The sequence below is a fragment of the Heterodontus francisci genome, chromosome 27 (assembly GCF_036365525.1).
Source record: "Heterodontus francisci isolate sHetFra1 chromosome 27, sHetFra1.hap1, whole genome shotgun sequence".
Classification (NCBI taxonomy): Eukaryota; Metazoa; Chordata; class Chondrichthyes; order Heterodontiformes; family Heterodontidae; genus Heterodontus; species Heterodontus francisci.
The window spans coordinates 47692436-47707619 of NC_090397.1; the positions used below are offsets into that span (position 1 = coordinate 47692436).

At 43.9% G+C, this 15184-nt stretch overlaps 1 protein-coding gene across 3 annotated transcripts in view; it reads right to left on the reverse strand.

The window, feature by feature from the left end:
* gcc1 (GRIP and coiled-coil domain containing 1) overlaps window positions 1–15184 on the reverse strand; it is a 41374-nt gene continuing 26190 nt past the window's right edge. For all 3 annotated transcript variants that reach the window (XM_068059300.1, XM_068059299.1, XM_068059298.1), the window contains exon 3: window positions 1–1638. In XM_068059300.1, coding sequence (XP_067915401.1) covers window positions 325–1638 — 1314 coding nt within the window. In that variant the 3' untranslated portion in view covers window positions 1–324. The remainder of the gene's footprint in view (window positions 1639–15184) is intronic.

Below are 15184 nucleotides of genomic sequence, written 5' to 3' on the forward strand. Positions count from 1 at the left end.
AAGCTTTAAAGCTTTCTTTTATTTCATGTCAGTTTCATATCCTTAATCATCTCAAAATTGCTACATAGATATAACAACTAGTTTACAGACCATTCCAATGTTACATTGTTATGAAAACACCACTGTCACTGGGTTAGGCAGTTAGAGGTGGTTTAGGAGCTTTTTATTTTCTGGCTAGTGGCAGTGACATCAAGCTACAGTGCTTACAGAAACAGAAATGCCCCACTACAAAACTATTCGTAAGAAAGACCTGAAAAAGTGGATTTTGAGATTAAAGAACCAACTGCAATTAATTTCCATCGTCCAGAATAAATTGTGTGCAAATCATCTTTTCCCAGAACTCCACCAGCTGCTGGCCTGCAGTTTCATCACGTTTTGCTTCTCCTGAGGACTGAAGTGCAGGACAGTGAGAATGGCAGTTAAAGTCTGCTGGCGTCCCAGGGCATCTGACAAGGTTAGGAACCTGTAGGTCACGTTTTTCACATACTCCAGATTCGCTCCTTCGCGTTTCTTGTCCCTGAGATGTTTCTGTATCTCATCTTGAAGAACTTCGACATCTTCTTTGTGTCGTTCCTTCTCCATCAGAAGGTTGTCCTCCAGCTCATGAACCACAGCTTCCATTTGGTGTTTCTGCTTTCTCAGTGTTGTGACCTCAAGCTCCTTTCGAGCCAGTTGTTCTGCATAGTGAAGAAAAGTAGGTTCATTGGGTCCTGAAAAATTAGCAGTCTGCTTCAGAATATCTTGACAGAAATCTTCTTGAAGATGATCTTTATTCTGAGGACTTTCCCCATCTGACCAAAACTTGTTCTCAACATAGTTTCTATGACTAGGTAGCCCACTAGAACCTGAACGTAGAGTTTCAGTCTCTCTGTCTTTCTCTGCCAAGACTGCAAGAGCTCTGTCTCTATGTTTGTGCATTTCTTCTTCTAGTTTAATAACTCTCTCATGACATTGGCCCTCTATCTTTTCTAGTTCTTTCTTGTGAGTTGCTTGGAGTTGGGCAATATCCAGATTCTTTGCCTCAATGTCACATTTGTGTTTGGTCTCCATTTCATCACATATGAGTCGCAGGGTAATGTACTTCTCCTTCAGCTCTGCCAGCTGTTCGCGTAAACTCTCCAGTTCTTTGGTTGTACTGCCATCTTTGGCATTCTTGTTTTTCAGGACAACTTGAGCCCTCATCTTGTACCGTTCAAACTCTTCCTTCAGCTGTTTCAACTCTTGTTGATAATAGAAAACAGAGGCTTTCTCTCCATCTGATGTTTCAGGTGTGCCTGTCAAATCAACTTCACAAAGCTTCTCTAAATCTAAGGGTTGCTGTGATTTCCGGATTGCCAACACCAGCAGTCGCTTTAGCTTTTCCATTTTGTCTCTTAAAATATTGACGTCAAGATTAGATTCATCTACAGTTAGATCTGACAGGGCTCTGTTGGAAGCAGCAATAGCCAATGTCTTGTTCTCCATATCCAACTGAATAATACGGTCCTTCAGTTTGTGAATTGTCATCTTGTCTTTCTGTTTACTCTTGTCATAACTGCCGAGGAGCTCAGAAAGCTCAGAGACTCTGGTTTCCAAATTTGCAACTCGTTCTTCCTCCATTTGAGAGAAATGACGCAACTGTTCCTGTGCCTGAGCAGCCTGAAGCAGAGAGTGAAGGAAAATAATGTTAACCACAAATAGATTACAAAAAGTTTGTTTTGTAACATTAAAAGGGATTCAAGAGATTTAAACATATTTCTCTTTGAACTACAATGTCAGACTTTACATTCACATTAACTGATGATATTTGAGCACCATTTTACATTGTAGGTACATAATTCTCAGTGAAAGTATTTCTTGTTCTTTGGCTGGTAATGAAAACAAAAATAAGGTAGATTTTGGGTGGTGAGCTAGATAGGCTGGACAGGGATGGCAGAAGGGAAAAAGGGAAATGAATCATCTTAATAACCCTCACAACATTTAAGAAGTATTTAGATGAACACTTGAAACGCCATAGCATACAAGGCTACAGGCCAAGTGCCGGAAAATTGGATTAGAATAGTTAGGTGCTTGATGGCTGGCACAAACACGGTGGGCTGAAGGGCCTGTTTCTGTGCTGTATAATTCTATGACTCTATAAAAACAATACACAGAACAGATGCCCATCACTGAGAGCAAGAGTTATTGTGACCAAGATTAGAAGCAAGACAGGGAAAAAGGGCACAATGAATAGCTCAATGGATCAAGATGAATATAAAAACAAAATGAAGAACAAACTAATCAGTATTGGAGCAACACAGCAACAACTTAGATTTATACAGTTCAATTAGCATAGTTAAACGTTCCACAGCAGCGTTATCAAAGTTTGACACCAAGCCACTAAAGGAGATATTAGAACAGGTGACTAAAAGCTTGGTCAAACAGGTAGGCTTTAAGGAGCATGTTAAGTGAGGAGAGATAGAGACAGAGGTTTAAGGAGGAAATTCCAGAGCTTAGGACCAAGACAGCTGAAGGAATAGCTGCTAAATGGTAATTAAAATCAGGGATACTCAAGAGGTCAGAACTGAAACAGTGCAGAAATCTTGGATGGTGCAGTTCTGGAGTGGGCTACAGACATAGGAAGGGGCCAGGACATGGAGGGATTTGAAAACAAGGACGAGAATTTTAAAATCGAGGCATTGTCAGACCAAGATCCAACGTAGGCCAGTGAACATAGGGGTGATGAGTGAACAGGACTTGGTGCAGGTAAGGACGCAGACAGCAGAGTTTTGGATGAGCTCAAGTTTACGGAGGGTAGCCAGGAGAGCTGTTAAATTTATGCGTAAGAGTTAAGCTGCTGAGTAAGTGTTAAGCTGAATACAAAAGCAAAATTAGTTATACTGAAAAAACTGCAAGGAGACGACAGACTACAATGCCAGACTGAGAATCGATGTCTGATGTCCTGGTAACAAGCCCAAGCATTCCAGGAACAGGGAAGACAGCAAATTCTATCTCTGACTCAGAAGGACAAGGTTGTATAAGCTCCTGGAATCATTGCTAAGCTGTGAATTTATCAGCAATAAGTTAAACCAACTGGAATCTAACATATCCGATAGATGTGCTACTCAAAGTTAAGATAAACGACCAGATAATGATTAGGCGACAAGAGGATGGAGTCAAGAACAGATCCTTGGGGGACTTCAGAGGTAACGGTGCAGAGATAGGAACAATTCTCTGGTTTTGACTGGATAGGCAAGACTGGAACCAGGCAAGAGCAGGCCCATTCAGCTGAAGAATGGAGGAGAACCATTTGAGGGGAATGTGGTCAACCATATCAAAGGCACAAAAGTACAAGCTACCATTAAGGACAGAAGTTAGAAGCTGAATTGTGACTACACAGCCCAATATAGGCAGGGTTAAGCGTGTCACGTGATTGGCAGTAAGCTGTGGTCAAGAAAGGAGAGAGGGAAGCTGGCTCAGATATCGTCACTTATGTGTACAGTGGAATCGGTGGGAACCAAGTACCCAAGTGAAATAGATAGCCCCGCTCCAGAAACTATTGCCCGTGACCCAGGAAATTTACTCAAACATGCAGCTCCTAAGGATGAGATCGTGCAAGCTCTGAACATTGTAAATCACATGTAGACTTTAACTATTTAATAGACTGCTCAAAACTGTTATCAGCTATGTAAGGAATTGTGCTTAAAATAATCTCACCAATTTAGAACCCCAGACTCTGGTCACTGCTGCAGTTAATACTCAATATCCGTTGCCACTTATTTAGTGTGATTCTTGGAATTTCCTGTGTAACCTTTTCTACTTGTCTTGTTAGGTAATTTGTCCATTAATGATTTGCTGCTCAATTGCTAGATATCAGATTACGTTTGTCTGTCTGTTAAGCATTTGTGTGCTCAATGATCAATATAAGTTGTGATTTCTAACATATATGTCTTGTGGCTTGGCTTCTTCCTTGATGGCTTGGAAACAATTAATTCACTCACTCAGCAGCTTGAGGGTACCCTAACCAAGGGTTAGTAAATTAAACTCATTTTGATCCAAGCTGAGTTAAAGGTAAGCAAAGTCGGAAATCACGCATTACTGGACTTACATTTGGAAGTAAAATCACAGAAGGTTTTAAATGAGAAGTTAAAGGAGAGTGTTAAGGATTCGACAGGTTCCTCAGCATATATATGTCAAGATACCAAAACCCAGCTTTCTTCCAATATAAAAGTGGAAAAGAACGATGAAATGGAACAACAGAGGGAAGGATTCCCACTTATAAAGCAACTATAAATTCCACAGCACTTTACACCACTGGAGTACTTTTGAAGGGTAGTCACTGTTGCAATGTTGGAAATGCAGCTGCCAATTTGTTCACAGCAAGGTCCCATAAACAACAATGAGATAACCAGATAATCCGTTCTTTGTGATCTGAGGGGTAAAGGTTGGCCTGGACACTGGGGAGAACTCCCCAGCTCTTCATCAAAATAATCCTGTGGGATTCTTTTACATCACTTGGGTGGGGTAGGGGGCACATGGGGCCTTGGTTTAATATCTCATCCAGAAGTACTATTGATGCTGGCTGAACACAAAGTGGAAAAGGCCCAGGGCTGTCGTGACTTAGATGTTAGAGTCATAGAGTTATACAGCACAGAAACAGGCCCTTCGGCCCATCGTGTCTGTGCCGTCCATCAAGCACCTAACTATTTTAATCCCAGCACTTTCCAGCACTTGGTCTGTAGCCTTGTAAGCGATGGCATCTCAAATGCTCATCTAAAAATACTTCTTAAATGTTCTGTGGGTTCCTGCCTCTATCACTGCTTCAGGCAGTGCGTTCCAGATTCCAACCACCCTCTGAGTGAATTTTTTGTTCCACAAATCTCCTCTAAACCTCCTGCCCCTCATTTTAAATCTATGCCTGCTGGTTATTGACACCTCCGCTAAGGAAAAAAGTTTTTTTACTATCTAACCTATCAATGACCCTCATAATTTTGTATACCTCAATCATGTCCCCCCTCAGCCTTCTCTGTTCTAAGGAAAACAAACCTCGCCTTTTCAGTCTCTCTTCAAAGCTGAAATGCTCCAGCCCAGGCAACATCCTGGTGAATCTCCTCTGCACCCTCTCCAGTGCAATCACATCCTTCCTATAGTGTGGTGCCCAGAACTGTACACAGTACTCCAGCTGTGGCCTAACTAGCGTTTTATACAACTCCATCATAACCTCCCTGCTCTTATATTCTATGCCTCAGCTAATAAAGGCAAGTATCCCATATGCTTTCCTATCCACCTTATCTACCTGTGCTGCTGTCTTCAGTGATCTATGGACAAGTACACCAAGGTCCCTCTGACACTCTGTACTTCCAAGGGTCCTATCATCCAATGTATATTCCCTTGCCTTGTTAGTCCTCCCAAAATGCATCACCTCACACTTCTCAGGATTAAAATCCATTTGCCACTGCTCTGCCCGTCTTACCAGCCCACCCCACCAGTTAAAGGAGAAACAGAAGTTCTGACCACAATCTTTCAAACATTGTTAGATGTCAAAGTTGTGCCAGAAGTCACCTTTACTGAGGGAGAAAGGAATAGGCCAGATAACCCAACACTTGCAGCTCTTTAGCTTCTAGAGATCATTGGGTTTAACTGAATATCCAATCAGTAACAATCCTGTTCACAGTCACACTTGGAATGAAGCTGTACAGTGCAATCACAGATGATGGATGCTACAAGATCCATTGTCTTAGCATAAGCTACAGCACACTAACAGGCCATTCGTCCCAACTGGTCCAACCAGTGTTTATATTCTACACGAATAGCCTCTTCCCACCCTGCCCCTATATCCCTCTACTCCCTTTAAATGCTTCAATGCTCTCTGCTTCAACCACTCCATTTGGCAGCGAGTTCCACATTCTCACTGTTCTCTACGCAAAGAAATTCCTCCTAAATTCTTTATTAGATCTGTTAGAGGCTCTCTTATTTATGCCCTTTCGTTCTGTACGACCACGTGGAAATAGTTAAGCCATATCGCTTTTCTAGAGAAAAGAGACCCCTGATAGTTTAATCGGGCTGGATTTTACCAGCCCTCTGGGGACAGACTGGGAGGTGGCGGGGTCCATAAAATGGCAAGTGAAGGCAGCTGGGGGGGGGAGGGGGGTGGGCGTTTGGCATTACCGTCATCTTCGCACCACCATGCCATTTTACCAGCAGTGGGGAAATGGAGGACGGCCTTCCCACCCAGAGGTCAATTGAGGGCATCTTCCCACCACTGCTGGCACTTTACCGTGGCAGGTGGGCCATCCACCATGTTGGGAGACTATCTAGTAGACATAGACATAGAAAATAGGAGCAGGAGTAGGCCATTCGGCCCTTCAAGCGTGCTCCGCCATTCATTATGATCATGGCTGATCATCCAACTCAGCAGCCTGTTCCCGCTTTCTCCCCAAACCCTTTGATCCCTTTACACGCAAGAGCTATATCTGACTCCTTGAAAACATACAATGTTTTGGCCTCAACTGCTTTCTGTGGTAGCGAATTCCACAGGCTCACCACTCTCTGGGTGAAGAAATTTCTCCTCATCTCAGTCCTGAAAAGGTTTACCCCGTATCCTTAAGCTATGACTCCTGGTTCTGGACTCCCCCACTATAGGGAACATCCTTCCTGCATCTACCCTGTCAAGTCCTTTCAGAATTTTATAGGTTTCTATGAGATCCCCCCCTCACTCTTCTGAACTCCAGCGAATATAATGCTAACCGACTCAATCTCTCCTCATACGTCAGTCCCGCCATCCCAGGAATCAGTCTTGTAAACCTTCGCTATATTCCCTCTATAGCAAGAACATTCTTCCTCAGATAAGGAGACCAAAACTACACACAATATTCCAGCTGTGGCCTCACCAAGGCCCTGTATAATTGCAGCAAGACATCCCTGCTCCTGTACTCGAATCCTCTCGCTATGAAGACCAACATACCATTTGCCTTTTTTACCGCCTGTTGCACCTGCATGCTTACCTTCAGCGACTGGTGTACCAAACACCCAGGTCTCACTGCATATTCCCCTCTCTCAGTTTATAGTCGTTCAGATAATAATCTGCCTTCCTGTTTTTGCTATCAAAGTGGATAACCTCACATTTACCCACATTATACTGCATCTGCCATGCATTTGCCCACTCACTCAACTTGTCCAAATCACCCTGAAGCCTCTCTGCATCCTCCTCACAACTCACCCAGTTGTGTGTCATCTGCAAATTTGGAGATATTACATTTAGTTCCCTCATCTAAATCATTAATGCATATTGTGAATAGCTGGGGTCCTAGCACCAATCCTTGCGGTATCCCACTAGTCACTGCCTGCCATTCGGAAAAAGACCCATTTATCCCTACTCTTTGTTTCCTATCCATCGCAATACACTACCCCCAATCCCATGCGCTTTAACTTTACACGCTAATCTCTTACGTGGGACTTTGTTGAAAGCCTTCTGAAAGTCCAAATAAACCATATCCACTGGCTCCCCCTCATCAACGCTACTAGTTACATCCTTGAAGAATTCTAGTAGATTTGTCAAGCATGATTTCCCTTTCATAAATCCATGCTGACTCTACCACTGTTCTCCAAGTGCTCTGCTATAAAATCTTTGATAATGGACTCTAGAAGTGTCCCACTACCGATGTCAGGCTGACTGATCTATAATTCCCTCCTTTCTCTTACCTCCCTTTTTAAATAGTGGGGCTACATTAGCTACCCTCCAATCCGTAGGAACTGTTCCAGAGTCTGTAGAATCTTGGACGATGACTACCAATGCATCCAATACTTCTAGGGACACTTCCTTAAGTACTCTGGGATGCATACCATCAGGCTCTGGGATTTATCGACTTTCAATCCCATCAATTTCCCCAACACCATTTCTCTACTAATATTGATTTCTTTCAGTTCCTCTCTCTCACTCAGCCCTGTGTTCCTCAACATTTCTGGTATGATATTTGTGTCCTCCTTTGTGAAGACAGAACCAAAGTATGCATTTAGTTGGTCAGCCATTCTTTATTTCCCATAATAAATGCCCCTGTTTCTGACTGTAAGGGACCTACATTTGTCTTCACCAATCTTTTTCTCTTCACATACCTATAGAAACTTTTACAGTCAGTTTTTATGTTCCCTGCAAGCTTACTCTCGTACTCTATTTTCCCCTTCTTAATAAATCCCTTGGTCCTCCTTTACTGAATTCTAAACTGCTCCCAATCCTCAGGTCTGTTGTTTTTCCTGGCAAATTTATATGCCTCTTCCTTGGATCTAATGCTATCTCTAATTTCCCTTGTAAGCCATGGTTTGGTTACTTTTGCGCCAGACAGGGATAAACAATTGTTGCAGTTCATCCATGCGCTCTTCAAATGTTTGCCATTGCCTATCCAACGTCATCCCTTTATATAACGTTTCCCAATCCGTCATGGCCAACTCGCACCTCATACCTTCGTAGTTTCCTTTACTAAGATTCAGGACCCTTGTCTCAGAATCAACTACATCACTCTCCATCTTGATGAAGAATTCTATCATATTATGGTCGCACGTCCCCAAGGGGTCTCGCACCACTAGATTGTCATTTATTCCTCTCATTACATAATACCCAGTCTAGGATGGCCTGTTCTCTAGTTGGTTCCTCAACATATTGGTCCAGAAAACCATCCCGTATACACTCCATGAATTTCTCCTCTACGGTATTGTAACTAATTTGATTTGCCCAATCTATTTGCAGATTAAAATCACCCATAATTACAGATGTTCCTTTATCGCATGCATCTCTAATTTCCTGTTTAACGCCATTCCCAACATCACCACTACAATTTGGGGGTCTATATGCAACCCCCACTAACTTTTTTTGCCCCTTAGTGTTTCTCAGCTCTACCCATACAGATTCCACATCGTCAGAGCTATTATCTTTCCTCACGATTGCGTTAATCTCCTCTTTAACCAGCAATGCAACTCCACCGCCTTTTGTCTGTCCTTCCTAAATACTGACTATGCCTGGATGTTCATTTCCCATCCCTGGTCACCCTGCAGCCATATCTCCGTAATCTCGAACTATATCATACCCGTTTACATTTATTTGCGCAATTAATTCATCCACTTTATTGCGAATGATCCGCGCGTTAAGGCACAAAGCCTTAAGGCTTGTCTTTTTAACATTACTTGTCCCCTTCCCACTATTTTTCACTGTGGCCCTGTTTGATTCTGGCCCTTGATTTCTCCACCTATCACTTTTCTTATTCCCCTTACTGTCTTTTGTTCATGTCTTTGATCCCCCCTCCTCTGACTCCTTGCAAAGGTTCCCATCCCCCTGCCATTTTAGTTTAAACTCTCCCCAAACACTCTAGCAAATACTCCCCCTAGGACATCAGTCCCAGTCCTGCCCAGGTATAACCCATCAAGTTTGTACTGGTCCCACCTCCCCCCAGAACTGGTCCGAATGCCCCAGGAATCTAAAACCCTCCCCCTCACACCATCTCTTCAGCCACATATTCATCTGATATATCCTGCTATTTCTACTCTTGACTAGCACGTGGCACTGGTAGTAATCCTGAGATCACCACCTTTGAGGTCCTACTTTTCAAACTATTTCCTAGCTCCCTATATTCTGCTTTTAGGACCTCATCCTTTTTTTTTAACCTATGTTGTTTGTACCAATGTGTATCACGACCACTGGCTGTTCACCCTCTCCCTTCAGAATGTCCTGTAACCGTGCTGAGACATCCTTGACCCTAGCACCAGGGAGGCAACATACCCTCCTGGAATCTCTTTTGCGGCCACAGAAACGCCTATCTATTCCCCTTACAATTGAATCCCCTATAGCTATTGCATTCCCACACTTTTTACTCCTCCCTGTGCAGCAGAGCCAACCGTAGTAAACCCTGGCAGCCTCCCTATGGGCTCAGAGAGGGTGGGGGAGCTCTGTGCCCCACAGAGGGGCCCCCTGGTAGCAATGGCTGCCCCCACAACACTACCACCACCCCCTCCCCCTAACTGGAGCCTGCCTGACTGGCCCCAGCGTACCCACCCACTTACTTGGTTGGGAGGGGAGGCTGCTTCCATGGTGTCCTCTCTTCCAGGCACAATCCCAACAGTGGCCACCACTCTCAGCAGTGCTGCTGAGACTGCTGGTCCTCCGATTGGCTGGAAGCTTATGGGGATGACTGCCTGTCCTTTAAAAGGGACAGGAGCCCTGATGACAATCAATCAGTTGCCGGATGGTCGGAAAATGCAGCTGTGGATCCCACAAATGGTTGAGGCAGAGCTGCCCCCAGTTTTTGGGCTCATCATCAGGGTCCCTGTCAGGCCAAAATTCTGGCTGTCTTTTCAATTCTGGTATCATCCTTGTAAATCTTTTCTGTGCTTTCTTCAGTACTTCAATATCGTTTTTGTAGCATGGAGATCAGAACTCTGCACAGTGAAGTGCAGATTCCCTTTCGTGAAGGACATTAGTTGACCAGTTGAATTATTAAAATGACAATCTGGCAGATTTTTCATATTGCTTTTTGGCTTCAGCCCACAAATGAACATTTCATTACTGCTATGGTGAAATTTCTAGTTTGCTTGAAGCTTTCACAATCAGTGGGCAACACTGGGCATTATCTACCTTTGATGAGAACCAAATCACCATATAAATACTCTGCCCAAGATTTTTGTTTTGTACTAGTCAGTCGAGGGACATGTCACACCAGTGTGCTTTGTTGAATGATAATTTTCGTTAATCCACTGACTGGAGACCTGAATTTATATTTCTTTTTAAAAAGACATTTAAAAAAGAACAGTTGGAAGGATGACTTTGCTGGCAGCTTGGGATGACCACTTAATTTGCAACACTGTATCCTACATTGCAAAGCTTGTGAGGAGAGAGATGAAATGTCTGCTCAGTCCCCAGCAAGAACCAAGATGTTTAAGGGAACTACTTGTTCTTTTTAGCAAGAAGAAATACTGCTAATTGCTATGTTTGAATCACTGAGTGATTGTCATGTGACAAGCCCCTCCTCGTCTGTGGTTTTAAGCTGGTGTTTTCTCTGAAGCAGAGCAGAAGCAACTGGACTTTGACATGTGCAGACCTAAGTGGGAGTCCCCCTCTCTCTCCCTCCATTTCAGCGTACAAGCTTCGAACTCTTCATACTCCAGCTGCAATCAGAAACCCGTTAGAGGAAATCATCCGCATCGCTATGTCCAAGAGATCCACCGAATCAGTCATCAATCTCTTCAAACTAAAAGCCACAAGACCACCAAATTCAGACAGAAGCCAGCCAAATCACCAAACCACACAGACTGTTTACCCATTTTTTCAATAGACTCTAACTCAACTGAATTACCTTTCCCCACTCTAACCTATTTGTGGGTGGGTGTGTGTGTGCGTGAGAGTGAGTGAAAGTTGGTGCGTAGTTTAATTATTTTCATTAATTTGGTTAGGTACAATAAAGTTAACCTCTTTCTTTGTTAACGTCAAGTAAACCTGTCTGATTACTTACTTGCTAGACCATAACAAGAACCAAACATCTAGTAAATTGGCCAGTACATCAACTTTAAGAAAGAATTAAACCCGTTGTGGTCAAACAAAGAGAGGGAAAAGAGGGAAGCCCTTGGACCCCTCCTCACTTGACCGTAACAGAGGGCACTTGTTCTAGTGGCACAATGGCGCAGTGATTAGCACCGCAGCCTCACAGCTCCAGTGACCCGGGTTCGGTTCTGGGTACTGCCTGTGCGGAGTTTGCAAGTTCTCCCTGTGACCGCGTGGGTTTCCGCTGGGTGCTCCGGTTTCCTCCCACAGCCAAAGACTTGCAGGTTGATAGGTAAATTGGCCATTGTAAATTGCCCCTAGTGTAGGTAGGTCATAGGAGAATGGTGATGACGACGTAGGGAATATGGGATTAATGTAGGATTAGTATAAATGGGTGGTTGTTGGTCAGCACAGACTCAGTCGGCCGAAGGGCCTGTTTCAGTGCTGTATCTCTCTATGACTCTAGTGGACCGTACCCAATAATACTCTACTAACCTAGATAAAAATAGAGCCATGTGGGATCTGAACTCATGACCTTTGGGAAAGCTATTCCAGTACCATAAACAGTAGTTATCATACCCACCTTACATCAGTGTGCATCTGTCAGCGGAACATTGGGAAGACCAAAGAACAAAAGAACAAAGAACAGTACAGCACAGGAACAGGCCATTCGGCCCTCCAAGCCTGCGCCGATCTTGATGCCTGCCTAAACTAACACCTTCTGCACTTCCGGGGCCCATATCCCTCTATTCCCTTCCTATTCATGTATTTGTCAAGATGTCTCTTAAACGTCGCTATCGTATCTGCTTCCAACACCTCCCCTGGCAGCAAGTTCCAGGCACTCACCACCCTCTGTAAAAAAACTTGCCTCGCACATCCCCTCTAAACTTTTCCCCTCGCACCTTAAACCTATGTCCCCTAGTAACTGACTCTTCCACCCTGGGCTCCTACTACCAACATTGTACTGTTACACCAACTCCATTCTCCTCCATAGTTTCAATCTTGGCTAAACCAGGCTGTTATCTGAGTTCTGGCTGACTTCAAACTCCTGTCCCACATGCTCATCACCTTCCCATTCCCACTTCAGTATATGTGCCAGGGAAACCCTCATTCATGCTTAGATCATCTCCAACTCTGATTACTCCATGCTCTTCTCAACAGCCTAACCTTGGACTAACTTCAGCTGATCCAAATCTCAGTTGCCTGTAACTAGGTCATCCACCCACTATACATATCTCACTAACCTATTGTGGCTCCTCATCTCCCAACATGTCAAATTTAAAATTCTCATCCTTGTGTTTAAATCACTCCATGGCCTCCTGCCATCTCTGCAACCTCCTCCACCCCTACAATACCCACCTCGGACATCTTTGTTCACGACTGTGCATGCTCCTCACTATTGGCAGCCACGCTTTCAGCCACCTGGCCCCACACTTGAATTACTTTGCCCTCCAACTCTCCTCCACAAGACTCTTCTTAAAGTCATCTCTTTGACTAAGTTTTAGGTTACCTCCCATTCTAAAAACAAGGCGAAACAGTAAATATGTAAACATATAAATAATCAGAGTAATTAATTAGAACTAAGGGGATATAATTAACTAAGTAATCACTGGTTATGCCTCAGCTGGAGTACTGTGGACAATTTTGGGCACTACACCTCAAGAAAGATGTAAAGATCTTTAAAAGGGTACAGAGGAGGCTTCCCAGGATGTTACCAGGGAGGAGGAACATCAGTTATAAGGAGAGTTTGGAAAAGTTAGAACTGTTCTCCTTGGAAGAGAGAAGGTAAAGAGCTGACTTAATAGAGGGGATTTTCAAGACAATGAGCAGTTTTGATAGGGTAGATGGAGAAAAATTATTCCCTCTGACAAGCGAGTCAATAACCAGAGGATGTTTAGTTTAGTTTAGAGATACAGCACTGAAACAGGCCCTTCGGCCCACCGAGTCTGTGCCGACCATCAACCACCCATTTATACTAATCCTACACTAATCCCATATTCCTACCACATCCCCACCTGTCCCGATATTTCCCTACCACCTACCTATACTAGGGGCAATTTATAATGGCCAATTAACCTATCAACCTGCAAGTCTTTGGCATGTGGGAGGAAACCGGAGCACCCGGAGGAAACCCACGCAGACACAGGGAGAACTTGCAAACTCCACACAGGCAGTATCCAGAATTGAACCCGGGTTGCTGGAGCTGTGAGGCTGCGGTGCTAACCACTGCGCCACCCGTGTGATATATCACTGTGTGATATAGATTTAAAATCATTGGCAAAGGGTCTAGACGGGCGATGAGGAGAATTTTTTTTCACTCGAGTTGTCTGGTTGTGGAACGCCCTACTTGAAAAGGTGGTGGAAGCGGATTCCATAAATAATCTAAAAAGAGAATTGGAGAGATACTAGAGGATGAAGAACTTATAGGGTTACAGTCAAAAAGCAATATGGGACTAAGCATGACTGCTTTTTCAAAGAACCAGCACAGGCACTATGGGCTGAATGGCCTCCTTCTGTGCTGTAAGTTTCTATGAAGTAATGGATACCATAGTAAAGGATCCAAATTGCATTAAATAAAAATCTGATATACATAAATAAGTGTAAGGGGATACTAATCTAAGAACATATAAAACCTTAATAGACTTCTAAGCAAATAACGACAGAGTTGAGTTTTGTTGCCCTCAAGTTCTGCGCCATGTGGGAACTCCAGTACACAGTGTGTGTCCTGGACAGCATGTGCAGGAAGTGTTTCCAGTTGCTCAAACCTGAGATCAAGGTTTCTGAGCTTAAGAAGCAGTTAGAGTCACTGCTGAGCATACAAGAGGCTGAGAATTTCCTGGAGTGCATGTTCCAGGAGGTGGTCACTCTGTAGCTACAAAGAGCTCAAGAGTATAGCAAGCAGTGGCCACCTGCTCAGGTAGGAAGAGGCAGGCATTGCAGTAATCCTCCAGAAGTGTGGTACTCTCAAACAGGTTTTCAGTGCTGAATATCAATGATTCCTCTTTGGGGGAAGTGCAGTCTAGAGCACATCTACAGCACCATGGGGCAAATGAATGCACAGAGGGGCACAACAAAGTGCAGAAATGCAGTGGTCAAAGGGGATTCGGTAATAAGGGTGATAAACAGATGTTTCTGCAATTGCCAATGACAGTCCTGCATGGTGTGCTGCTTCCCTGATGTCAGGGAAAAGGACATTACTGAACTGGTGCAAAACAAATTTGAGGGGGTTGGGGTGAAGTGGGATCAGCCAGCAGTCATGGTTCATGTTGGAACCAATGACCAAGGTAGGAAAAAGGTTGAGGAACAAAAGACAGACTTTCAGAACTTGGTGAGAACCTCAAGAGCAGGATGTCAAAAGGTAGTAATCTCTGGATTACTCCCAGTGCCACATACTAGTGAGCATAGGAAAAGTAAGGTAAGATAGGCTTATGCATGGCTGGAGAAATGGTACAGGAGGGAGGGTTTCAGGTTCCAGGGACATGAGGACCAGTTCCACAGTAGAAGAGACCTGTACAAGATAGACAGGCTGCACACCTCAACAGACTGAATCATGTCCTTGCAGGGGGATAGTTTAAATTAATTTAGAAGGGGAGGGCTACCAAGAAGATGCATTAGAGATACAAGCTGCACAGAGAGCTCGGAGAGACAAACAGCATTAGAATAAAGAGTAGTTTAGAAATAGAAAGGATCAGACAGGGGAATATA